Consider the following 27,422-nt stretch of genomic DNA (forward strand, 5'->3'; position numbering starts at 1 on the left):
TGGCTCTCCCAAAGATACCAATACGATAACAGCTGGGTCTGGTCTACTTAGTTCATTGACTTCCATTGAAACAGAAATTGAAGGTGTGGGATGTCTCGCTGCCTCTTCTAGAGACCTCTATCTATCTCTATGGGTTTCTCCTTCATCGCCCTCCAGCTGGACAGGACTGTATCGCGACGCGGTGTCAGAAACAGCTTGAAAACAAGTCAAACCAACTATCTGCACCAACGCAAAGCTCCAAGCAACTGAGGTGAAGTTATAATATTCCTGCAAAATGTAGCTACAGTAGCTAAGTAACGTTAGGCCTAAATGTCAGCCTTTTTTTCTAGCTACAGTAGCTAACGTTAGGTGTCTTTGTGGGCTAACGTTAGCGAGCTAGCCAAAGAGCCATTAGCTAAAGTCAAGACGGGGACATGGCCAGCCAGAATCCAGCGAAGAGAAACGTTTAGCCAGCTAGCTAAAGTATGGTCCCTTGTCAAGGATAAAGGCAAGTCATGGTCGTTGACGACTTTGTAAATGTGCATTTTTTTATTCAACGTTTTTATCACTGTCTGTGATGTGATGGTTTGTTAGCTGGCTATTTGCTAACCCTACTAGCTAGTTAGCTAGCTTGACTTTTATTGAACAAGCCGCCACTGTCAGTCATTGGAATGATCTAGGAAAGACAATGCAGAGGCGTAGGAGTGCTAATGTCGATGTCAAGACGGCTGCTGCTTGTAGATAACCATGTTCTTCAAAGCTTCACCTGTGTAGATTTTAAAATGTTAACATTTCACCTTTATTTAACCAGGTAGGCTAGTTGAACACGTTCTCATTTGCAACTGCGACCTGGCCAAGATAAAGCAAAGCAGTTCAACACATACAACAACACGTTACACATAAAATAAACAAACATACAATCAAAAATACAGTAGAAAAAAAACCTATATACAGCATGTGCAAATTAGGTAGGATAAGAGAGGTATCGGCAATAAATAGGCCATGGGGGCGAAGTAATTACAATATAGCAATTAAACACTGGAATGGTAGGATGTACAGAAGATGAATGTGCAAGTAGAGATACTGGGGAGCAAGATAAATAAATAAATAAATAAATACAGTATGGGGATCAGGTAGATTGAATGGGCTAATTACAGATGAGCTATGTGCAGTGATCTGTGAGCTGCTCTGACAACTGGTGCGTAAAGCTAGTGGGGGAGGTAAGAGTCTCCAGCTTCAGAGATATTTGCAGTTCGTTCCAGTCATTGGCAGCAGAGAACTGGAAGGAGAGGCGGCCAAAGGAGGAATTGGCTTTGGGGGTGACCAGTGAGATATACCTGCTGGAGTGTGTGCTACGGGTGGTTGCTGCTATGGTGACCAGTGAGCTGAGATAAGGCTGGGCTTTACCTAGCAGAAACTTGTAGATGACCTGGAGCCAGTGTGTTTGGCGACGAGTATGATGCGAAGGCCAGCCAACGAGAGCGTGCAGGTCGCAGTGGTGAGTAATATATGGGGCTTTGGTGACAAAACAGATGGCACTGTGATAGACTGCATCCAATTTGTTGAGTAGAGTGTTGGAGGCTATTTTATAGATGACATCTCCAAAGTCGAGTATCGGTAGGATGGTCAGTTTTACGAGGGTATGTTTGGCAGCATGAGGGAAGGATGCTATGTTGCGAAATAGGAAGCCGATTTCATTTTGGATTGGAGATGCTTACAGTCTACAGTCTTACAGTTTACAGTCTAACCAGACACCTAGAATATGTTGACGACTACAAATACTTAAGTCAGAGCCGTCCAGAGTAGTGATGCTGGACGGGTGGGCAGGTGCGGGCAGTGATCGGTTGAACAGCATGCACTTAGTTTGACTTGCATTTAAGAGCAGATGGGAGGCCACGGAAGGAGAGTTGTATGGCATTGAAGCTCGTCTGGAGGTTGTGGTTGTAGGCCTGGCAATATCCCTTCAAATGTTTGCAAGGTGCTATGCTGAGATGATCATAAATTTCCTATCTAATCAGTTACTGGGTGGTGGATTATACTGGCACTAGTCAATCAGTGATGACAAGCAAACAACAACATGCATGTTGTGGCAATACCATCTTTGTCATACACTTGCTGCAATAGAGCTCGCCAGCTTGTAGTCCTAAAACCCGGAAATTAGTTATCTGGTTGGTTCAGCAATCCCTATGGGGAAAGAATAGGGTTTTGGGATAAATGCCGAAATAAAGCCTGCTGTTGCCTGGAAACCCGACATTGAATTCTATGTTGGGCAGAATTTACCTCTACAAGCCAGAATGTTGAATAAAATTACATTTTTATGTATTTTACCAGTTGTCTGTGCGTTTTGGTGGTAGGAATGTGAGCCAATATATCCACAAGAAAGTATGATTACATCAACTTTTCAAAGCGCTGGTAGTGTGTTCAGATTTCTATCACCTGAAGCATGCACACAACATACAAATACATACATACTTGCCAAGCTCTTGCACGTGTTTTACATGGTTCTGCACATGCTTCAGGTGATTCAAATTATAAAGCACTACCAGCGCTTTGAAAAGTTGATGTAATTATACTTTCCTGTGGATATATCGACCCACATTATTACCCTCAAAAGGACCAACTGCACAGACAACCGGTAAAGTACTTTAAAATATAATTTTATTCAACATTTTAGTATGTAGAGGTCATGAGAGGAAACTTTCCTGATTCAAATGCTAATTTCTGCCAGACATAGAATTCAATGCAATTCAACGTCAAGGTTTCCAGGCAAGGTCTGTGCTTAACAGACTGGAGCTTTTGTTTTTTTCCTAATAGATAGGCTACCATCAGTCATTTAACATGACTTTTATGAATTATGAAGGCTTTGTGCTTTTTTGTTACATAAATGCTTTAAAATGTACAAAGTGACGTTAATTTTCATCAGCTATCTCATAGAACAAAACATAAGGTCTCCTAAGTCTGTTTACCACAGACCTTATTTTCAGTGTTTATTCAAAAAACCTACAAAATTGGCATTCATTTCCCCATAGGCTTTGTCCAAAGAACCATGGCGGATTTGGTGCCTACAAAAAGGCGCTACTACTATTTCACTCTGTAGGCTACATGCTGAACTCAGTCAGTAGTACCTCAATGGCTAGATTTCTCATCTTCCATTTTTCTTGTCACAGGTGTAATGGCAGTGCCTCCATCATATGGTGACCTTGGCAAATCTGCAAAGGACATCTTCAACAAAGGATATGGTAAATGTCTTAACTGGTTGGTTTACCCCTGTAGAAATGACGAGAGTGACAAACATATATGTAACAGGGACCTCTTGTGACAGCTTGAACATGAAGTGTCACTTTGCTTTGGCCTCTCTTATGCCCTAATAGGCTAGTGGCCATTCCTCAAAGGGCTTTCGTTTTTGATATACCTACCCGAGGTATAACAAAGCATTTCTCTAAGGTCTCCCATATATGAAATGGATGGTTGTGTAAAAATATTTTACTACAAAAGTGGTTAAATTTATAGATATTGTGACACCCCCTTAACACAAACAGTGTAGGGGGGATACAAACAGTAAATTATCTGCCCTTTATACAGTAAACATACAAACAGCATTAGGATATCTTAAAGCATTTTGGAAATATAAACCCACAGATGCAATAAGCAGAAATATCAACTTGGAATATTTATGATGAACTTCACTTTTTGGAAGCTGTTCAATAGAGAACTTTCCGAAGTTGTTCTCATTCAGTGCTGTAAGGTACTGCCTGACAAATGCATACAGTTACACATGTATTTTTTTCATGTTGTAGTTTTTGTAATCTGCTCTAAGGCAAGTGGGGTCAGACAGTTTTTTTTTGTATTTTTTAATCAAATTGTATTTCATTTGTTCACCCCTTACTCTTGCAATTACGTTAGTGGGCCCCCCCCTTAAATGTTACTTTAAATCCAATATGACTGCCACAATACCATTTAAATGATGGGTTAATCAGGGTGGCAGGTAGCCTTGTGGTTAGAGCATTGAACTAGTAACTGAAAGGTTGCAAGGTCGAATCCCCGAGCTGACAAGGTAAAAAACTGTCGTTCTGCCCCTGAACAAGGCAGTTCAGCGGCACTGTTCCTAGGCTGTCATTGGAAATAAGAATTTGTTCTTAACTGACTTGCCTAGTAAAGAAAGAAAGAAAAATCACACGTATACACTATCTACGTGTTTTTAAGTGAGGTTTTTAAAATTTATAAACAATACTGAAGACTCTTTTTGTATACTTAAACTATGTTAGGTATCCAATATACACTCACGCTGTCTAGAATAGAGGTCGACCGATTAATCGGAATGGCCGATTTCAAGTTTTCATAACAATCGGAAATCGGTATTTTGGGGCGCCGATTTGCCGATATTTATTTTTTATTAATTTTGTATTATTATTATGTTTTTTACATTTTTATTTTTTATTTTTTTAAAACCTTTATTTAACTAGGCAAGTCAGTTAAGAACACATTCTTATTTTCAATGATGGCCTAGGAACGGTGGGTTAACTGCCTTGTTCAGGGGCAGAACGACAGATTTTCACCTTGTCAGCTCTGGGGATCCAATCTTGCAACCTTACAGTTAACTAGTCCAACGCAATAACGACCTGCTACTCTCTCGTTGCACTCCACGGAGACTGCCTGTTACGCGAATGCAGTAAGCCAAGGTAAGTTGCCAGCTAGCATTAAACGTATCTTATAAAAAATAATCAATCATAACCATTAGTTAACTACACATGGTTGATGATATTACTAGATATTATCTAGCGTGTCCTGCGTTGCATATAATCTGACTGAGCATACAAGCATGAAAGTATCTAAGCATCTGATTGAGCGGTGGTAGGCAGAAGCAGGTGCGTAAACATTCATTCAAACAGCACTTTCGTGCGTTTTGCCAGCAGCTCTTCGTTGTGCATCAAGCATTGCGCTGTTTATGACTATAAGCCTATCAACTCCCGAGATGAGGCTGGTGTAACCGAAGTGAAATGGCTAGCTAGTTAGCACGCGCTAATAGCGTTTCAAACGTCACTCGCTCTGTGCCTTCTAGTAGTTGTTCCCCTTGCTCTGCATGGGTAACGCTGCTTCGATGGTGGCTGTTGTCATTGTGTTGCTGGTTTGAGCACAGGGAGGAGCGAGGAGAGGGACGGTAGCTATACTGTTACACTTGCAATACTGAAGTGCCTACAAGAACATCCAATAGTCAAAGGTTAATGAAATACAAATGGTATAGAGGGAAATAGTCCTATAATAACTACAACCTAAAACTTCTTACCTGGGAATATTGAAGACTCATGTTAAAAGGAACCACCAGCTTTCATATGTTCTGAGCAAGGAACTGAAACGTTAGCTTTCTTACATAGCACATATTGCACTTTTACTTTCTTCTCCAACACTGTTTTTGTATTATTTAAAGCAAATTGAACATGTTTCATTATTCACTTGAGGCTAAATTGATTTTATTGATATATTATATTAAGTTAAAATAAGTGTTCATTCAGTATTGTTGTAATTGTCATTATTATAAATAAAATAAAAACTGGCCGATTTAATCGGTATCGGCTTTTTTGGTCCTCCAATAATCGGCATCGGCGTTGAAAAATCATAATTGGTCGACCTCTAGTCTAGATAGAGAAAAAAGCAAGACTGCTTGGTATGACAAGCAGGGGGCAGTTTTGTATTTTGAGACTTGCTTGAATAAGCTAAGTAGCCAATAGTCAGAGGGTAGCATAATTTGTCTGATTCTCTGTAATAATGGTATGGGAATAATAATAATGAATTTTATTTTGAAGTGGTTTCTTGCATCAAAACAACATTTTCAGTCACCTCTTTGTCTGAAGGACAAGTGGATAAACAGGTTAATGTCAAGCCCTGCATGTCATGGAAAGTAGGCCTACTTTAACACCAGACATTGTCTGCTACTGTAGGCTGAATGATAGAACAGCTAGTTTCATGTTAACATTTTATGTGATGCATTTTCTCCGTTGTTCTCCATTGCCACTCTGGTAGGCCTATGTTATAATCAAATAGCCACAGAAGCCTACTTGACCACTATCTGAAATAGTAACTTAAAGCGTGTACAGCCTCAGTGTTCACAGTAAACATGAGTTGGAAGTTGCCCTGAATTTTCACAACTTTCAAGTTTGCGCTCAGCAGACCTGAAATTTGCTCAGTGCTGATTATTATTTTTTTTTTTAATTTAAGGAACGTTGGCCAGCATTCCTGTCGACACCTTGTAGAGTCCATGCCCTGACGAATTGAGACTGTTCTGAAGGAAAAAGGGGTGCAACTCAATATTAGGAAGGTGTTCCTAATGTTTTGTTTACACAGTTAAAAGACTCAGGTCACAAACATGAAATTGAATTGAGCAATATACCACATTACATCTTACTAGTAATACATTTCTTGCTTTAGAAACATTTTACAAATCATGCTCATTCATTATTTGTGTTTTTAGCTATAACAATGGCAGTGAGCTGTAACAATGGCACAGAGTGGCTGGTAGATTTGTATTTTTTTAATCTACTGGTCACCGTAACTGTTGGACAAAGTTAATTTCCCACCCTGGATGCAACCAGACATGACAAGCTACAACCATGTTTACAGGTCTTAGTTTCAAAGGTTTTTCAAGTTGTGTGATGGGCACCACCTCATCCTCAATGTAAAGAAAACAGAGGAGATGGTGTTTGAACCCAAATCTTGTCTGTGACCACGTGCCTGTGGTTGTCTACAATGCCAACATAGCGCAGGTTAGTTTGTACAAGTACCTGGGTGTACACATGGACAATGTCCTGAGCTGGAAGGTTCAAGTAGTGTCTGCTGCAGAGTACAACAGAGCCTCTCTTTCCTACGGTGACTCAGGGTTTTTGGAGTTGACCAGAAAAGAATGCTTCTGTTCTACCATGTAGTCATAGAGTATCCTGATATATGGCGTCAGTCTGGTTTGCCAATTTATCAGTCCAACTGAAATCCCGCCTGATACAAACTGCCATGAATGTAATGGGCTTGAGGCAACATCCTTCCCTGCAGACTATTTCTGAACTGACCGTTACCAGACCAGCGCAGAAAATTATTTCAGATCCCTCCCATGTACTTCACTCTGAGAATCAGGCAGACACTATAGGGTCCCTACATGTAAGCTGAACAGGTATAAGCACTCCCTCATTCCCATGTCCATCAAATACCTAAACAGCAATAGGTAAAATTGAGCTTGCTTAGTACAATACTGACAGAATAAGGGAATGTGCAAATGATTGTGTGTGGCTATATGAGAAGTGTATGATAAGGGTAATGTGCGATTTTATGTTGTGTGTAATGTACAGTGTTTATTTAGTATACAGCAGTAATGTGTGTCTACTGTCTAAGACAATTTTCTCCTATCCTAAGTGACTAAGGCAGGTGTTCACTAAAATGAACCAACACATCCTGACACTCATTGTCACGAAATGCCATCAAGTTAGTGGGCTTTCACATGTCATAGGAATTGCACCTCTCCAATGTCAATACCATCATGAATCTCCCAGAACTGTCCTCCCGTCCTATATGCAGAAACTTAAACAGGAAGTACCTGTGTTAAGGACGGTTTTAATGTTGGTCTGACCAATCGGAATCTATGCTCGTAGATTGTTTTGATCATGCGGACTGGGAGGTGTTCCGGGTTGCCTCTTAGACAAGTATTGAAGTATACACTCTGACTGGGTTCATCAGGAAGTGCATAGAAGATGTTGTTTCCTCTATGATGATTGAGAATTTATCCAAACCAAAAACCAATTCAATGGGCCAGACACAAGAAGTATGTGGCAGGGACTTTAGACAATCACGGATTATAAAGGGAAAGCCAGCCACGTTGCGGACAACGACGCCTTTCTCCCGGACTAGCTAAACACCTTTGCCCGCTTCGAGGAAAACACTGAGCTACCGACGCAGGGCCACCACTGCTCACGAGGACTGTAAGCTCTCGTTCTCCGTGGCCGACGTGAGTAAGACATTTAAGCGTGTTAACCCTCAAGGCTTTCGGCCTAGATGGCATCCAAAGCCGTGTCCTCAGAGCATGTGCAAACCAGCTGGCTGGGGTGTTTACGAACATATTCAATCTCTCCCTATCCAAGTCTGTCTCACTTGCTTTAAAAGCTGTCTAACAGTGTTCCTGTACCTAAGAAAGTGAACATAACTGAACAGCCGACACCCTAGTCCCTCTCCATTTTGCATACCGCCCCAACAGATTCATTGATGATGCAATCGTCATGGCACTGCACACTGTCCTATCCCATCTTGACAAGAGGAATATCTATTTCAGAATGCTGTTCATCGACTACAGCTCAGCCTAGTGCCCTCCAAGCTGTTGTGACTTTTGGCTAATTAATATTCTAGATAATTTACTGATGAATTATTCCAGCAATTAATCAGATTTTATTTGATACATTTATGTATCCTGAGGGGCATCTTCAAGGGTTGGATATAAAGTAAAAGTTTATTTGTCACGTGTGCCGAATACAACCAACTGGTGTAGACCTTACAGTGAAATGCTTACTTACAGGCCCTAACCAACAGTGCAATTTTTAAGTAAAAAATAGGTATTAGGTGAACAATAGATAAATAAAAAAGCAACCGTAAAAAGAGTAGCGTGGCTATATATACAGGCACCGGTTTGTCGGGCTAATTGAGGTAGTAAGTAAACTCACCAAAAAAACATTCTCACTGCAAACTTAACGTGTAAATAGTTGTATGAACATAAGATTCAACAACTGAGACAACTGAGCAAGTTCCACAGACATGTGACTAACAGAAATGGAATAATGTGTCCCTGAACAAAGGGTGGGTCAAATTCAAAAGTAACAGTCAGTATCTGGTGTGGCCACCAGCTGCATTAAGTACGGCAGTGCATCTCCTCCTCATGGACTGCACCAGATTTGCCAGTTCTTGCTGTGAGATGTTACCCCACTCTTCCACCAAGGCACCTGCAAGTTCCCGGACTTTTCTGGGGTGAATGGTCCTAGCCCTCACCCTCTGATCCAACACGTCCCAGACGTGCTCAATGGAATTGAGATCCCGGCTCTTCGCTGGCCAAGGAAGAACACTGACATTCCTGTCTTGCAGGAAATCACGCACAGAATGAGCAGTATGGATGGTGTCATTGTCATGCTGGAGGGTCATGTCAGGATGAGCCTGCAGGAAGGGTACCACATGAGTGAGGTGGATGTCTTCCGTGTAACGCACAGCGTTGACATTGCCTGCAATGACAACAGCTCAGTCCGATGATGCTGTGACACACCGCCCAAGACCGTGACGGACTCTCCACCTTCAAATTGATCCCGCTCCAGATTACAGGCCTCAGTGTAACGCTCATTCCTTCGACAATAAACACGAATCCTATCATCACTCCTGGTGAGACAAAACCGTGACTCGTCAGTGAAGAACACTTTTTGCCAGTCCTGTCTGGTCCAGCGACGGTGGGTTTGTGCCCATAGGCAGCGTTGTTGCTGGTGATGTAAGGCAGGTCCTCACCAGACAACAGGCCTACAAGCCCTCAGTCCAGCCTCTCTCAGCCTATTGCGGATAGTCTGAGCACTGATGGAGGGATTGTGCGTTCCTGGTGTAACTCGGGCAGCTTTTGTTGCCATCCTGTACCTGTCCCGCAGGTGTGATGTACGGATCCTGTGCAGGTGTTGTTACACGTGGTCTGCCACTGCGAGGACGATCAGCTGTCCATCCTGTCTCCCTGTAACGCTGTCTTAGGTGTCTCACAGTACGGACATTGCAATGTATTGCCCTGGCCACATCTGCATTCCTCATTCCTCCTTGCAGCATGCCTAAGGCACGTTTACGCAGATGAACAGGGACCCTGGGCATCTTTCTTTTTGGTGTTTTTCAGAGTCAGTAGAAAGGCCTCTTTAGTGTCCTAAGTTTTCATAATGGTGACCTTAATCTCCTGCCGTTTGTAAGCTGTTAGTGTCTTAACGACCGTTCCACAGGTGCATGTTCATTAATTGTTTTATGGTTCATTGAACAAGCATGGAAAACCATTTTTAAACCCTTTACAATGAAGACCTGTGAAATTGTTTTACAAATTATCTTTGAAAGACAGGGTTCTGAAAAAGGAATGAGTTTACAAGTAGGTATGGTTAAAGTGAGTATGCATATATGATAAACAGATGGTAGTGTAAAAGAGAGGGTGGCGGTACACAATGCAGATAGTCCGGGTAGCCAATGTGAGGGAGCACCGGCTAGTCGAGGTAGTATGTACATGAATGTATAGTTAAAGTGACTATGCATATATGGTAAACAGAGAGTAGCAGCAGTGTAAAGAGGGATTGGGGACACACACACACAATGCAAATAGTCCGGGTAGCCAATTGATTACCTGTTCAGGAGTCTTATGGTTTGGAGGGTAAAAGCTATTGAGAAGCCTTTTGGTCCTAGACTTGGCACTACGATACCGCTTGCTATGCGGTAGTAGAGAGAACAGTCTATGACTGGGGTGGGTGGGGTCTTTGACAATTTTTAGGGCCTTCCTCTGACAACGCCTGGTGTCGAGTTCCTGGATGGCCGGCAGCTTAGCCCCAGTGATGTACTGGGCCGTACGCACTACCCTCTGTAGTGCCTTGCGGTCGGAGCCCGGGCAGTTGCCGTACCAGGCAGTGATGCAACCAGTCAGGATGCTCTCGATGTTGCAGCTGTAGAACCTTTTGAGGATCTGAGTACCCATGCCAAATCTTTTTCGTTTCCTGAGGCTTTGTCGTGCCCTTTTCATGACTGTCTTGGTGTGTTTGGACCGTTCAAGTTTATTGGTGATGTGGACATCAACGAACTTGAAGCTCTCAACCTGCTCAACTACAGCCCCGTCGATGAGAATGGGGGCGTGCTTGGTCCTCCTTTACCTGTAGTCTACGATCATCTCCTTACAGGCTGACCACACAAAATAAAATTTGAAATTTATATTCAATTATTGCACCCATACTGCTCGCGCACACCAACGATCGTCTGCGTTGCCAACGGCTAAAATAGAAGTCAGTTCTATTTGTGACGCAGATCGTGCTGCAAGTCCTGCCTCTCCCTTCTCCTCATTGGTTTATAGAAGCAGGTACCCACGGGCCATCTCCTCATTGGTTATACCCACCTGGGTGACTGAAAGACAAACAAGGTCAGTGGCGGTAATGCACCTAATTTATGAAAGTTGACAATCGCAATTTAAAGTCCAGAGAAGAAAAGGCCTGGGAGGAGAGATGACTAGAAATGATTCGGTTGACCGTTTTATGTGTGGATTAAATGTCGGAGTAGAGGACCTTGTGCATTTCAGGTAAGATAACAACTCAATGTTTATATCCCAGGACAAATTAGCTAGCAACAGCAAGCTAGCTAAATTGCCATAAATGTTTAATGCTTTTTTACCTATCACCAAATGTAATGTAATTGGTTCAGTTTGTTTTGATATTTTAACCTGCGTGTTATCGCGTTTGTGTGGCGGGACAAAATACATTTATGCACGATGGCGCATGCGCGCAGCCGATTTCAGTTCCGTGTTAGTCTTGGTCATGTTGAGGGATTGGTTATTATTCTGGCAGCACCCGGCCAGGTCTCAGACCTCCTCCCTATAGGCTGTCTCGTCATTGTCGGTGATCAGGCCTACCACTGTTGTGTCGTCTGCAAACTTAATGATAGTGTGGAGTCATACCTGGCCACCCAGTCGTGGGTGTACAGGAGGGGACTAATCACGCACCCCTGAGGGGCTCCAGTGTTGAGCATCAGCGTGGCAGATGTGTTGCTACCCATCCTCACCACCTAGGTGCGGCCCGTCGGGAAGTCCATGATCCAGTTGCAGAGGGAGGTGTTTTGTCCCAGGATCCTTATCTTAGTGATGAGCTTTGAGGGCACTATGGTGTTGAACGCTGAGCTGTAGTCAATGAATAGCGTTCTCACGTAGATGTTCCATTTGTCCATGTGGGAAAGGGCAGTGTGGAGTGCAATAGAAATTATATGATCTGTTTGGGCTGTTTGTAAATTGAAGTGGGTTTAGGGTTTCTGGAATAATGGTGTTGATGTGAGCCATTACCAGCGTTTCAAAGCACTTCATGGCTACGGATGTGAGTGCTACGGGTCTGTAGTCATTTAGGCAGGTTGCCTTCGTCTTCTTAGGCACTGGGACTATGGAGGTCTGCTTGAAACATGTTGGTATTACAGACTCAATCAGGGATATGTTGAAAATGTCAGTGAAGACACCTGCCAGTTGGACAGCACATGCACGGAGCACACATCCTGGTAATCTGTTTGTCCCCGCAGCCTTGTGAATGTTGAGCTGTTTAAAGGTCTTACTCACATCGGCTGCGGAGAGCTTGATCACAGTCGGCCGGAACAGCTGATGCTCTCATGCATGCCTCAGTGTTGGTTGCCTCGAAGCAAGCATAGAAGTGATTTAGCTCGTCTGGTAGGCTCGTGTCACTGGGCAGCTCGTGGCTGTGCTTCCCCTTGTAGTCTTAATAGTTTGCAAGCCCTTCCAAATAAGACGAGCGTCGGAGCCGGTGTAGTGCGGTTCAATCTTATCCCTGTATTGGCGCTTTGCCTGTTTGATGGTTCGTCTGAGGGCATAGCAGGATTTTTTTATAAGCTTCCGGGTTAGTCCTGCACCTTGAAAGCGACAGTTCTACCCTTTTTGTACGTACAGTCACTATGGGGACGATGTCCTCGATGCACTTATTGATAAAGCCAGTGACTGATGTGGTGTACTCCTCAATGCAATCGGAAGAATCACGGAACATATTCCAGTATGTGCTAGCAAAGCAGTTCTGTATTTTAGCATCTGCTTCATCTGACCACTTTTTTTATAGACCGAGTCACTGGTGCTTCCTGCTTTAATTTCTGCTTGTAAGCAGGAATCCGGAGGATAGAGTTGTAGTCGGATTTACCAAATGGAGGGCGAGGGAGAGCTTTGTACGCGTTTTTGTGTGGAGTACAGTTCATGTATAATTTATTTCCCTCTGGTTGCGCATTTAACATGTTGATAGAAATGAGGTAAAACTGATTTGAGTTTCCCTGCATTAAAGTCCCCGGCCACTAGGAGCGCTGCCTCTGGGTGAGCGGTTACCTGTTTACTTATTTCCTTATACAGCTGACTGAGTGCGGTCTTAGTGCCAGTGTCCGATCTGTGGTGGTAAATAAACAGCCACGAGAAGTATAGATAAACTCTCTTGGCAAATAGTGTGGTCCCTAGCTTATAAGAAACTACACTTCAGGCAACCAAAATTCAAAGACTTCCTTAGATTACGTGCACCAGCTGTTGTTTACAAATATGCACAGACCGTCCCCCCCCTCGTCTTACCAGAGTGTGCTGTCCTATCTAGCCGGTGCAGCGTATATCCCGCTAGCTGAATGTCCATGTCATCATTCAGCCACGATTCTGTGAAACATAAGATATTACAGTTTGATGTCCCGTTGGTAGGATATTCGTGATTGTGCCTCGTCTAAGTTATTGTCCAATGATTGTACGTTGGCGAGTAATGTTGACGGTAGCTTTCCCACTCGCCTTCTCTGGATCCTTACGAGGCACCCTGCTCTGTGTCCTCTGTTCCTGCGTCTCTATGTCCTGCCAATAACGGGGATGTCGGCCTTGTCGGATGTTCGCAGTACATCCTGTGCTTCCTGCTTGTTGAAGAAAAATATTTGTCTAATCCGAGTTGAGTGATCGCTGTTCTGATATCCAGAAGCTCTTTTTTTTGCCGTAAGATATGGTGGCAAAAACATTATGTACAAAATAATGCGAGAAAAAAACACATAGCAGAATTGGTTCGACGCCTGTGAAACTGCTGCCATTTGTTCCGGCGCCGTTTTACTGCTATAGAGAAACCCTTGAATTAACTCTATCGGGAGTTATCATTAACTGTTATAGTGTTAACACAATCAACAATATAATCAGTCAATTTTGCTATATTCTCATTCTGGACCGTCGTCAAGCTCTGGAACCTCAAGAACCCAACCGCTCACAAATCATTAATTGAAGTTTTATTTACTAGATTAAATAAATTGGAAAATGAGGTAGTTAACAGATACGATACAACAATTATTGAGGTGAAAATATTTTATGACCTGTAGAAGTTATTATAAATTAACTTCCATACTCGGCTCAGGCAAATTAAATAGTTAATTCACAAGACTTTTGAGGATGATGTGGTCTTATATATTGAAAGAGAAAATGTAAAACGTTAGGAACACCTGCTTTTTCCGTTACCGACTGGCCAGGTGAAAGCTGTGATCCCTTATTGATGTCTCCTCTTAAATCCGCTTCAATCAGTGTAGATAAAGTTAAAGAATGATTTTTTTGAGCCAATCGAGACATGAGCTGTGTTCGAATACCCATACTGATATAATGTATACTACATATTTAATGAGTATATACTGTTAGTTAATTTTAGTATTCTGTAAATGAATAGTATCCTTTCAAATGAGCATACTAGCTCTTCGCCGGTCAACCGGAAGTTGAATCTGTTGCTATGCAACCTCTTGCTAGCTAGTTAGCATAACAAGTTAGTAGTGATGGGCCGAACGAAAAGAGACGGCTCTTTTGTCTCCCAAACGGCTCTTTAAAAAAATATGTTTTGTATTTTTTCAAGTCAAAAAGTTTGCTGTAGTTTGACTATGATTGGTGTTAAAACAATTCAAATTAAATTATTCAATGAATTCATACTCTACCATAACTGCAATGTATTTAAAAATGCATTGGTTTGTTATGAAAAAGAATGCTATTAAACATTTGCATTTAAAGTAGAACTTTTTAATGTATATTAACAAAGTGCATATGAATCTAACCATTCAAAACAAATACAATCTGAACAGCATAATATAATATTGCACCATATTAAAGAAAATGAATAACTATGTGCAAAACTGCAGCATCCCACTTAAATCATTAAACTGGTTCCTCTTTTCTCTCCTTTATTGCCATGTTATAACCAGCAGCACACAGCAATGTTGACCATATTTTGCATTTGAGGGATTAGCATTCAGAAATGCAAGCTGCCTCACTTTCGAGGGGCTGATGCGGTTTCTTCTCTCAGTAATTATTTGTCCCGTTTTCGAGAAGATCCTCTGAGGGAACGGATGTGGCCACTATGCAGAGTCTCCCTGTCATGACTTTAGTAAGCCGTGGGTAGAGAGAGGCCTTGTTCTTCCACCAGCTCAGAGGATCTGCTAATAGGATCGGACCTCCATTATGGCATCTGCTGATGGATTCCTTCATGCTGCATCCCCAGTTGCTCTCTCGTCAAACATTATCCAAACAGCAGATGTTTGTGGCACTACTGCTGGTGCTCCTACCCCATCGGATCCCTCTTCTTCCTGTTGCCCTGGTGCCTGAGCCAGCTCACTGCTGGGGCTGCCCCTCCCTGCTGCTGATATTATTTTTTGAAGCTCCTCATCAATCACTCTGGCATCACTGAAGGCTAACCTCTTAAACCTGGGGTCAACTGCAGCGGATTCTGATAGCACGTGATTATATTCCATTCTGTGTTGTCCATCAACTCTGTCACATGTCCTGTGGTTACATTTGCTTCTCTCTGGCGACTGGCTGTGATTCGCTGCAGAACCTTACACAGGAGTATCATTTTTGAGGCTGTCACATAGCTGAAAAGAGAGAACTGTAACTTATTAGTTAATGTTTTGTCTACTGATACTACATGCTCATATACATATATAATACTGGATTAAATAATGATGTAGTATTAACTGATTACTGTACCCCTCTCCACTGATCTCCACAGTGACCTGCTCAAAGGGTTCCAGGACTCTGCACACCACCTCCCATTCCTCTTGGGTCAGAGCCTCAACAGGTGCATTGACAATGGCCAGGGTAGAGAGGATGGCATCCTTTGACTCAAGAAACCGCTTCAACATGTAAATGTTGAATTCCAACTTGTAGTGCAGTCTTGTTTAGGCCTCAGCTCAGGCATCCCCATCTGGCTTTATGTAGACTTTAGTTTTTCAGCACCTACTGTGCTCCTGTGGAAGTATTCCACAGCTGCTTTCACATTGTCCACATGGGGCTTCATCACCTTCAGAGCATCTCTTACAATGAGGTTGATTGTGTGGGCAAGACATGGATGATGGTTCCATTTTAACATTTTCATGGCTTTGGTTATGTTAGCTGCATTATCACGAACACAACAGACCACTTTTCCATCAATTTGCCATTCTCTGGACACTCAACAGTTCCTCTGCCAAGTTCTCTGAGGTGTGTCTGTCGCTGAACTCAAAGCAGTCCAGAAGACTGCTAGACATTGAAAAATCTTCAATAAAGTGACATGTACCCGACATGTAAGAAGTGGTTACCCTTGATGTCCAGCAGTCAGTGCAGTAGCTTTTTGGACTCTTTCCCGCACTGAAGCCTGTGTGCTCTCGTACAGTTGTGGAATAAGTGATTTGAAAGGGTTTTCCTGCTTGGAATTGTCCACATTGGATTTAGACTATTGCTATGATTTCTAAAACCTCTGTCCTCCACGATTGAAAATGGCTGGAAATCGGTGGTAATCATTTTAGCGAATGCAATATCAATTTTACCTTGTTTTGCTATAGACTTTGGCATAAACTGGTCCATAGAAGACTGCTTTGCTGTGGGTTACGGAGTAGGCCTACTTGACTGAGTGGTGGAGATGCTGACTCCACCACTATCACTAGCATTCCCGCTAATTTCTCAAAGCTCCGCTGCAGCTAGCTTTACAGTTGGGTGCACAGTTCGCTTATGCCGTGTAGGTTGTGCATCAAACCGGCTTTATGAGATTTTTGATTTGGTAAATTCTACACTGTGCTCTAACATTGTCTACATTATTAACATGCATCCAAATGCTACTGTGCTTCCGACTCATTTTCCAGCTGTTGTTTTCACAGCTGTCCTTCCTCTCTCCCCACGGCTGCTAAGTGTGTGACTGAGTTGGCTTGGGCTTCCCTCACGCAACTTTGGCTCATTGGTTGACACTGCGTGTCTTACAGGAACAACAAGTGAGGCTGTTAGTCTGAGCAGACAGTCAGAACGAATGTGTGTGTGTTGAGCATTTAGGCCTGTATTTTATTTCTTTGTTTTTTGAATTAGTTACTTCTATTCATTTAAATCTTTTGATTATTCATATCAATTTTTTATTTTTATAAATAGATTTATAAATAAATCGTCTCGATATGCGAGCCGGCTCCCAACGTTCACCTACAAGACCTGGCTAGTTCGCGAACGACCCATCACTAGTCTGTAATCGGGTTATTAGCTGACAGCCGGCACTAATGGAAAAGACTTTCTGAGTGTAGCGTGTGTTTTCCTTTGAGCAGATTACAATAGCCACAACCTAAAGAAATGTGTTGCTGTATTTGAATACTCATACTAATGGTACTATTTGTGACGTTAATTTAGGTCATAGTATGGATATAGTTAGTATGCCAAAATTTCCCGGATGTCGTACTACTTCCGCCAAAATACGAAGTATACAAGCAGTGAACACTATTTCAGTGCTTTTAGGGCCTGTAATGGAATTCTTCAGAAAATTAGCGTGGCTTCGCATCGTTTTCAGATTTGAAGAAAGTGGCAGAAAATATGCAGCCGAAGTCCAACGAGAGCGGATACAAATTCATTGCTTTAACTAATGTTGAGCAATGTAATGACTTTTCAAATAAGTTACCTTATGTTATGTTGGCGGACAATTTGATAGCTACGCTGTCCTTATGAACCACATAGCATATCATTACAGCAGTAACATTACCATAATGTTAGCTAGCTACCCAACGTTAGTTGGCTAATAATACATCAAACTTGCCAGTATATTAACGATATGCTATCTAAAAACCCAGCGTTTATTGACTTGATTATTCCCGTCATTCTTCGCTTTGCTAAGTGCTATAGTCTCGAGTTCTCATACTAAAATAAACTAATAGTACAGTATGTAATGTGTGTGTATACTCATTTTAATTATGTATGGGGCGGCAGGTAGCCTAGTGGTTAGAGTGTGGGGGCAGTAACTGAAAGGTTGCAAGATCAAATCCCCGAGTTGACAAGGTAAAAATTTTGTTCTGCCCCTGAATAAGGCAGTTAACCCACTGTTCCTAGGCCATCATTGTAAATAAGAATTTGTTCTTAACTGACTTGCCTAGATAAATAAAGGTTAAATAATGTTTTTTTAGATGTAGTATGGGTATTTGATCACAACTTGTATTTTATTTTTAATTTGGGGGTCAGGCTGGACCAAACAGCACTGAATGAGAACAAATCTGACTTTGAAAGTTATTTTGAACAGCTACCAACAAGTGAAGTTAACATTCACTATAAATATTCACAGTTGATATTTCCGCCAATTATATCTGTGTTTACAGGTATATATTTCCAAAATGCTTTAAGATATCCCAAATTGTATAAAAGGCAGACACTTGACTACACGTATTCCACATTTTCGCAATATCAGCGCTTGCAATACTGGGTTACATGAGCTTATGTGCCCCCCTCCCTTCCCCCTCCAGCAAGGCACTGTTTGAGTTAAGTGGGTGTGTCACAATATCTATCAATTAAACCACTTTTGCTTTCATATATGGGAGTACTTTAGAGATGTGGAAAAACATGGTTGTGTTTTGTTACCCCTACACAAGGTATATCTGAAAACAATTTGAAGGACTTGCCAGTAGTCTAAACGGGAATGTTTACATCAATCCACAGAACATATTTCACACTGACAGGGCATTTCATAGGGAGGAAACATGATGACAACCAGACATTCAATTTGTTCAAGCCATGTCACAGTTGGACCGTAAGGATCAGTATTCTCCATGTAGTGGTCCATTTGTCAAATATTGAAATGCAAAGGAACCTTACTGTACAAAGGAACATGTGGTGGTCTGAATGTTATCATTTGTTCTTCATAAGGTTTTGGATTGGTGAAACTTGATGTCAAGACCAAGTCTTCAAGTGGAGTGGTGAGTTTGGCTATTCAATCCTGCCAGGGAATTACTCTGCATTATGCTCTTGTATAAAAAAGGATAGGATAGCCTACAACTCCTAACTAACCCTGTCGTAATTGTCCTTTAGGAATTCAAAACCTCAGGCTCCTCCAATACTGACACCAGCAAAGTCAACGGGAACTTGGAGACCAAGTACAAATGGGGTGAATACGGCCTGACTTTTACAGAGAAGTGGACCACAGACAATACTCTGGGAACTGAGATCACTGTTGAAGACCAGGTAGAGAGGAGAAACCAGTCTAACTGAAGTGATTTGTGAGCTTTCTATTTGGTTGTGCTTAGTTTTTTCTTCTTCCATAGATCACCAAAGGACTGAAACTTACTTTCGACACCCAATTCTCACCAAATTCTGGGTAAGCTTTGTGCTTTTTTTAGTTAAAATCATAACTGAATGTTTGTCACCAGTCTTTTGAGACCCTGGAATCGATAACATTTATTGTGCATGTTCGGCGCTGCACAATCCACCAAACTTTCTTTATTGAAAATAAAGGGAAGACTGAACAAGAACAACCGAGATATCAGATCTTTATTAATCCTCTTTTTTTCCCCTCTATACCTTTTCCCCTCTAACAGCAAGAAGAGTGGGAAGGTGAAGACTGCCTATAAGCGTGAATACGTCAACCTGGGTGTGGACTTTGACTTTGACTTTGCCGGCCCGGCCATCCACGGGGCAGCGGTAGCCGGATACGAGGGATGGCTGGCTGGCTATCAGATGACCTTCGACACGGCCAAGTCCAAAATGACCCAGAGCAACTTCGCTGTTGGCTATAAGACAGGAGATTTTCAGCTGCACACCAATGTGTAAGCTTCATATCGATTGTACTTTCGAGAACTTACTGTATGTCTCGGCACTAAAGTGACAAGGGTAAATTTTTCTACCATGGTTAGAAAGAGGAGTCTCCTTTGTGCTTAAAGGTGAACTGAAATGTTTTAGCAATTGATTTTGATAAGTTGTAGGTGGATTTGAGCGTTTCAGTTCATCTTTTAATTGAGTTATCAAACATAAAGAGCAGTTCATCAGACAAGGATAACATAATGTATGTCTGCTTATTTCATATATCCCAGTAATGATGGCACAGAGTTTGGAGGGTCCATCTACCAGAAGGTGAATGACCAGCTGGAGACTGCTGTGAACCTGGCCTGGACAGCAGGCAGCAACAGCACCCGCTTTGGCATCGCTGCCAAGTACCAGCTGGACTCCAGTACCTCCATATCTGTGAGTGCTGCTATTTTGCTTGTCTCGTTTATACGTTTTGTATGCCGGACTTTACAGCTGTGTTCAATATTCAGAGACTCTGGTTCTGTGAGATTTTGTTGAATAGGTATTTTAGGAAGTAACTGGAGTTAAAATTATTATTTATTTTTTTTATGTTTTATTCCGTGACAATAATTATCATATAACCCTTTGTATTCCAGTGTTTAAAGGGATTATCCAGTACTTTTGTATAGTTTTTAATCAGTAGTTCTGAAAGTAGTGCTCACAAGCCAAAAGTGGTCCCAGAATATGGTGTACTACATCACATATGTGCACCACGTCTTTGCTCTCTCTCTGCTGTGGGTGCATCATGTGCATCTTGCTAGCTGTCACTCATATGGCGAGGGGCTGAAGCTTACTGATTGAACTAGAATTGCCAGAGGGCTGGCCCACAAGGAAAAATGTAAGGAAAACAGACCTGCCAACATGCACACATTTTGCATACCAACTATGCAATTCTCTGTCCATGTACGAGATCCGCGTTAAAAGTATGCAGAAATTAATAGGGCCTGATGGGGGGAAAAAATCTACCATCCTGATTCTCGAGCTGCAACACACAGACATGTACGGCGTTTGTGTCAACGGACATGGCGACTTAACACATCATTATTCGACGTAGCTACCCCCTTTTTGTTGTGATGCTGAGTTTTCCGACTGCCAGCTGTACGTAAACACATGGACAAATCCCTTTTCCACTCCGTGTGTTGTGGAAAGGTAAACTCTAATTGTTTCAAGCTAACGTTAGCGAGCATAAGATGGACATTCAGTGGGCTCTAAAGTGCCAGCAGTTCACTCACATTTGCTAGTGAAAGAAATTAAATGCAAATACGAAAAATAACTGGTCACATTTGTGCGAGTGTGATATACATTTAATTCTGCATCCCATTAGTTGTACTTTCCACGTAACATTACGAGGATCACGCAACCTGATAGACTGTATGATCCATGTCACAAAAAGCATTACAAAAGTATAATAAAAAATAAATATGAACATCTTGCCATTAAATCGAGTCGGGAGATTAGAAGACTGCGTGATGAAGAATGAATGGGTGTCCGGCATTAGCTATAGAGGCAATGCTTCTAAAATGCCTTTGCACTTGATTTGAGATTTTATCAATTTTGAAAATCTGAAATGGTGTATGCGCCGCATAGAAATATAATAGGCACCTTTACATAGGCTGAAACAGCGGACTTTTCTAGCGAACAGCGTTCAGATTCTTTGCGGTAGCCTACTTAAGCTTCGTGTAGCCAGTTTGCAGTCTGTGTTGATGCGATCATTTGTTTTTGTTTTTAAAAATGATTTTGCTTTTAGGAACCGTGTCTAAAAAGCCAATACTTGTGAGCTGGCACTAGTGATTGGCCCTGTTTGAGAGGTGACAAGCGTTCCTCTACTATAGAGACTAAACTTGGTTGAATCTCCTATTTTCCGCGTGCGTCTGTTACTCTAAAAAGTTGGACAGGGTTGGCAGGTCTGGGAAAATATTGTAGCACAGTTTCCAGAATTTTGCTTTTAAGCTAGGGATTTCGTAGCTAATTGAGGTAAAACAGTATTCTGCTCATAGATTATGCATGTATGAACTACACATTGACACATCTAGCCCAAAGCGGGAGATAGTAGACGCCAAAGTTTCAGAAGATATATTTAATTGTGTGTTTTGTTGCTATATTTTCCAGGCTAAAGTTAACAATGCCAGCTTGGTGGGAGTTGGCTATACCCAGACACTACGGCCAGGTAAGAACTGGCTCTCACTACTTTGCAAAAGCGTTGGCAACCATCTCCAAAGTGGGCTGTTGTAGCAAAGTTGTTATTTATTTTTCCTGTTCTGCAGGTATGAAACTCGTCCTGTCTGCACTGGTCGATGGAAAAAGTATAAACTCCGGTGGCCACAAACTGGGACTGGGACTGGAGCTGGAAGCATAAGTATCTAGCTATCCTGTGTAGTGAAGTCGTTGTATTTAATTTAATTTAGGGAATCGCAGAATAATTTGGCCTTATGTATTTCCAGCCCAACCACCATTAAGGTATGTCTCAAAGGGATGAATCTAATCTAAAGCAACAACACGCCCTGCCCAACATAGCCCTCAGTACTGTCAGTTAGATACATCCCCAAACACATCAGCCACTTATTTCCTTTCATATGGTTTGTAGGCTAGTACTACTAGGTCTGCTATTTATCAAGTCATGTGTTTGTTTCTATACTGTGCTGTACCACTAGTGAAATACATCCTAAAGCGTTTTGCTTTATTGGTTTGGCTCATTGGATTGTACAGTCCGAGGGGGGTTGTATGAAGATATATGCTTTAAATATGTATAATAATATGTTATTATTATATCGTGACAATAATCCTGAACTGTTTTGCGCGCAGGCAAATTTATATTATACCTTTTTTTCTTCTTTTTTTTAACCTATATTTATGTCCCGTCTTTCCCTGTTTTATTTGCACATATAGTAGCATTCGGTTAGCAACGCTTTGCCTGTTGTTGGGACGGCTTCGACTCACAATGCTTATCATCAACTTCAGAGACCTTAAACGTTGATCTATTTAGCTAATATTCTTGAGGATTTGTTAACTATGCTTATTGCTTACCCACTCTGCGGCCATTAGCAGACTTGTACTATCTTGATTAACTAACCTGCTTCCCAGTTGAACATGGTAATGTAAATTTGCACGACAATGCCAAATGGGATTTGAAAGCGAAACCATTAATAGAGTGTATCCTCCACCTCTCCTTCCCATAGCTGTGTATAAATGATATGACTGGGACATTGATCAGAAACCAAGTCCACTCGTGTGTCAACCTTTACAATAAAGTCTTTAAACAAGTCAATCCTTTCTTCCTTCATATATCATGGCACCTCTTCTCACAGTTGGACAAAATGAAAATATCCAAGCCAACAAGTCACTTGTTTTACAACTGAATGTACAGCTCAACCATAATGAACATTCGAAACAAACAAGTATACAGTGAAAGTATGACTCACCTGTGTACAAAATGTGTAGAACTGTAAACATTATTACATTATTACCCTTATTACATTGGTCCTTTCATTTAAACCATTTCATGAGTTATTCAAGGCAGCATAACACTAATTGAATTAATGACATGATAAATGACAATTGAAAAGTCAGTACTTGTACTAAAAAGATGGCAAGTACCAGCTGATTATCATAACGAAAAGTTCACTAAAGGCTAGATTCAATCCAAAGCGAGGAAGATATGTGTTATAGCCATTGTTTTAGATTAGCGCGTAGATTCTGCCTGCACAAAGGGACAGCATCACGGAGAAGTGACGCCATCTGACGCGAGACGATGCGTTATAGTGCGATTTCAAATGTAAAGGTTGAGCCGTCATATGCAGCATTTACCTTGAATGCAGTCTCCTTGAACGCGGGAACTTTGCCTTTAAATTTCAATCACCCAATAGCGCGGGTCTTAAGCACTACGGATTGAATCCAAGCCAAGGTACTGCAGTTTATTACAGTATAGGCCAGTGTCTCACAGTTTGAAGGCCAGTGTTAGCCCATCTGACACATGGCCTGGGTGTCCACATCAGCTGCAGGGTTCACTACCTTCCCACTCCACAGAACTAAAGCAATGAGCATTGTAATTGTTTTTTTCTTAGTTGCTTACGCCTGTCCTTCATGTGATTTGAGATGAACTGTTGTGGTAGTCTTTGACGAATGTTAATTTGGTTTTGAATGCCAAAATTGAGTAGATCATTGAATAGATATTTTGTTGAATTATGGCCAACATCCTACATGACTGAGCTATATTGAAATACTCACGTTATCAATGGCAAAAATGCCTCTTTTCCTCAATAGATGGAAGGATATTTCGTAGTAGTGAGGTCTTCTTCTGAGGAGGAGAGGGAAATGTGAGTCTGAATGCATTTGTTCATTGTCTTTTCTGTATCCATGCTGATTAATGGATATCCGTTATAACTGTATTATTAGTGTACGTTGAGATTTCAATGCCAGCTGAAGGCATAGATCTATTTTATGGTCTACTAAAAATATATAATTAAATAGGACCATGGCTTGGTCAGGGAGTTGTATAATAAAGTCCATGGTTACACATTGCTTTTTCTGATACCAATTCTGTAAACAGCTGACAAGGGTTTTTATTGAAGGTGTTAAAATAGTTTTGGGAAGAACTTACGTTATCAGGGGAGACTGTTGGTAATGGATGCTCTGACAAGGGCTGTGCTCGAGAGCATCAAAACCGTGATGTATCATGGGTAAATTGTGACTGACTGATCTACAAGTAATATTGAGTAGTTGTTCACGATGCAAGGTGATTTGCAGATCAGTCTCGACTCGCCTTTTTAATGTCGGCTGCAATGTGGAATACGCCCAGGCTCTCTGATAGATCAGATGACTTTTACATCACATCATCAATCTATCACACAGCCAGTCTCTCAAAGCTTATATTGATTTTGAGGGACTGTGAAAAGCAATCAGAAGTCTGAGTTCATCACTTTATAAAGTGCAGTACATAGGCAGCGTCTTGTAAATCTAAAGGTTCACAAAATGATAACCAGCTTCATCAAATGGCTACCTGGATAATTTACATTGACCCCCTTAATGTATTTATTTATCTTAATGGTTTTACACTGGCTCTATACATACATACACACACACACACACACACACAGAGTCTTGTACAGCTAACCTTGTGGGGACACACATTTCTGTCCCATTCAAATCCTATTTTCCCTAACCCTTACCTTAACCCAAAAACCTAATTCTAACCTTAATCCTAAACCCCCTAGAAATAGCATTTGCCCTTGTGGGACTTCTGGTCCCCACAAGAATAGTTAAACATGTCCACTACATATGCTCACAAAACACATGCAACATGACGCCACACACATACTCACACACAGACACACTTGGTACTCCTTATATATATAGTAACAATTTCCTTTAGCAAATATTAGTGTTATTTATATATTTTTTTTTAGTCTGCACTGTTAGATTTTGGCTCATACAAAAGCATTTCACTGTGAAGTCTACACCTGTTGTATTCGGCGCAAGTGACCAATGGAATGTGATATGTTTTCATTTCATAGATGATGCTCTGTGTTTGGTATCTTTATCGTCAATACTGTACCCATGATAAGACTGCACATTGAATCAACGTACAGTCTGATTGTAGCAGTGGTTTGGTGGTTGCTGGAGTTTTTAATTTTATTTTTAGAACATTCAAAGTTTTGCTGACAAATGTAGCCTATTGAATATAATTTTAGAATATGCATAAAATGCATCCTCCAAATCCTTCATCTGCCTTGGCCCACACAGGCTGCGTTTCTGATTTATTTTCTTACACTAATTGATCTCTGATATTTTTGAGCTGATCTGATGGTCAAAACACCAATTTGTAAAAAGAATAATCGGTTTGACTGTGTAAACACAGCCTTAGGCATACCTAATTTCATAATAGGCCATCACTGTCAATTGTAAAAGATAATTCTTCACATTTTACCAGTGAAAAGTCCAAACTGCATCTGCATACCAATCATTTGGTATGCCAAGGCAGTGCCTAGCCCCACTCCCACTCCCCAGGTGCTCTCATTTGTTGACTTCTGTAACCGTAAAAGCCCTGGTTTCATGCATGTTAACATTAGAAGCCTACTCCCTTAGTTTGTTTTGCTCACTGCTTTAGCACACTCTGCCAACCCGGATGGCTTAGCCGTGTCTGAATCCTGGCTTTGGAAAACCACCAAAAACCCTGAGATCTCCATTGCTAACTATAACATTTTCCACCAAGATAGAACTGCCAAAGGGGGCGGTGCTGCAATCTACTGCAAAGATAGCCTGCAGAGTTCTGTATTACTATCCAAGTCTGTACCCAAACAATTCGAGCTTCTACTTCTAAAAATTCACCTTTCCAGAAACAAGTCTCTCACTGTTGCCGCTTGCTAAAGACCTCCCTCTGCCCCCAGCTGTGCCCTCGATACCATATGTGAATTGATTGCCCCCCATCTATCTTCTGAGCTCGTGCTACTAGGTGACCTAAACTGGGACATGCTTAACACCCTGGCCATCCTACAATCTAAGCTTGATGCCCTCAATCTCACACAAATTATCAATGAACCTACCAGGTACAACTCCAAATCCGTAAACACGGGCACCCTCATAGATGTCATCCTAACTAACTCGTCCTCCAAATACACCTCTGCTGTTTTCAATCAAGATCTCAGCGATCATTGCCTGCATCCATAATGGGTCTGCGATCAAACAACCACCCCTCATCACTGTCAAACGCTCCCTAAAACACTTCTGCGTGCAGGCCTTTCTAATCGACCTGGCCGGGGTATCCTGGAATGACATTGACCTCATCCCGTCAGTAGAGGATGCCTGGTTATTCATTAAAAGTGCCTTCCTCACCATCTTAAATAAGCATGCCCCATTCAAAAAATGTAGAACTAGGAATAGATATAGTCCTTGGTTCCTCCAGATCTGTCTGCCCTTGACCAGCACAAAAACATCCTGTGGCGTTCTGCATTAGCATCGAATAGCCCCCGTGATATGCAACTTTTCAGGGAAGTTAGGAACGAATATACACAGGCTGTCAGGAACGCTAAGGCTAGCTTTTTCAAACAGAAATTTGCATCCTGTAGTATTAACTCAAAAGTTCTGGGACACTGTAAAGTACATGGAGAATTAGAGCACCTCCTCCCAGCTGCCCACTGCTCTGAGGCTAGGAAACACTGTCACCACCGATAAATCCACTATAATTGAGAATTTCAATAAGCATTTCTCTACGGCTGGCCATGCTTTCCACCTGGCTACCCCTACCCCGGTCAACTGCTCGGCACCCTCCACAGCAACCCGCCCAAGCCCCCACCATTTCTCCTTCACCCAAATACAGATAGCTGATGTTCTGAAAGAGCTGCAAAATCTGGACCCCTACAAATCAGCCGGGCTAGACAATCTGGACCCTCTCTTTCTAAAATGATCTGCCGAAATTGTATTTACTAGCCTGTTCAACCTCTCTTTCGTACTGTCTGAGATTCCCAAAGATTGGAAAGCTGCTGCGGTCATCCCCCTCTTCAAAGGGGGTGACACTCTAGACCCAAACTGCTTCAGACCTATATCTATCCTACCCTGTCTTTCTAAGGTCTTCGAAAGCCAAGTTAACAAACAGATTACAGTCCATTTCGAATCCCATCGTACTTTCCCTGCTATGCAATCTGGTTTC

General features: G+C 41.8%; 1 protein-coding gene across 2 annotated transcripts; it reads left to right on the plus strand.

Moving 5' to 3' along the window:
* Positions 1–110: 110 nt before the first annotated feature.
* On the plus strand, positions 111–23,045 carry LOC129861240 (voltage-dependent anion-selective channel protein 2-like). 2 transcript variants are annotated; one of them, XM_055932481.1, is made up of 9 exons: positions 111–250; positions 3,147–3,218; positions 18,866–18,915; positions 19,028–19,180; positions 19,261–19,313; positions 19,534–19,761; positions 20,026–20,176; positions 21,890–21,947; positions 22,045–23,045. In XM_055932481.1, the coding sequence occupies exons 2-9, from the start codon at positions 3,152–3,154 to the stop codon at positions 22,134–22,136; spliced, it is 852 nt and encodes a 283-aa protein (XP_055788456.1). In that variant the 5' UTR covers positions 111–250; positions 3,147–3,151; the 3' UTR covers positions 22,137–23,045. The 2 variants fall into 2 exon arrangements, with proteins under 2 accessions (XP_055788456.1, XP_055788463.1); XM_055932488.1 differs by lacking the exon at positions 111–250 and adding an exon at positions 268–487.
* The last annotated feature ends 4,377 nt before the right edge of the window (positions 23,046–27,422 follow it).

This window comes from Salvelinus fontinalis, chromosome 1, assembly GCF_029448725.1.
Source record: "Salvelinus fontinalis isolate EN_2023a chromosome 1, ASM2944872v1, whole genome shotgun sequence".
Classification (NCBI taxonomy): domain Eukaryota; kingdom Metazoa; phylum Chordata; class Actinopteri; order Salmoniformes; family Salmonidae; genus Salvelinus; species Salvelinus fontinalis.

What these genes read in the sequence shown, in the direction of transcription:
- LOC129861240 (XM_055932481.1), top strand. Translation starts at nt 3,152, where the DNA reads ATGGCAGTGCCTCCATCATATGGTGACCTTGGCAAATCTGCAAAGGAC. An exon ending in CCAAGTCTTCAAGTGGAGTG is followed by an intron (nt 18,916 to 19,027) that starts GTGAGTTTGGCT and finishes ATTGTCCTTTAG; the next exon opens with GAATTCAAAACCTCAGGCTC. An exon ending in AGATCACTGTTGAAGACCAG is followed by an intron (nt 19,181 to 19,260) that starts GTAGAGAGGAGA and finishes CTTCTTCCATAG; the next exon opens with ATCACCAAAGGACTGAAACT.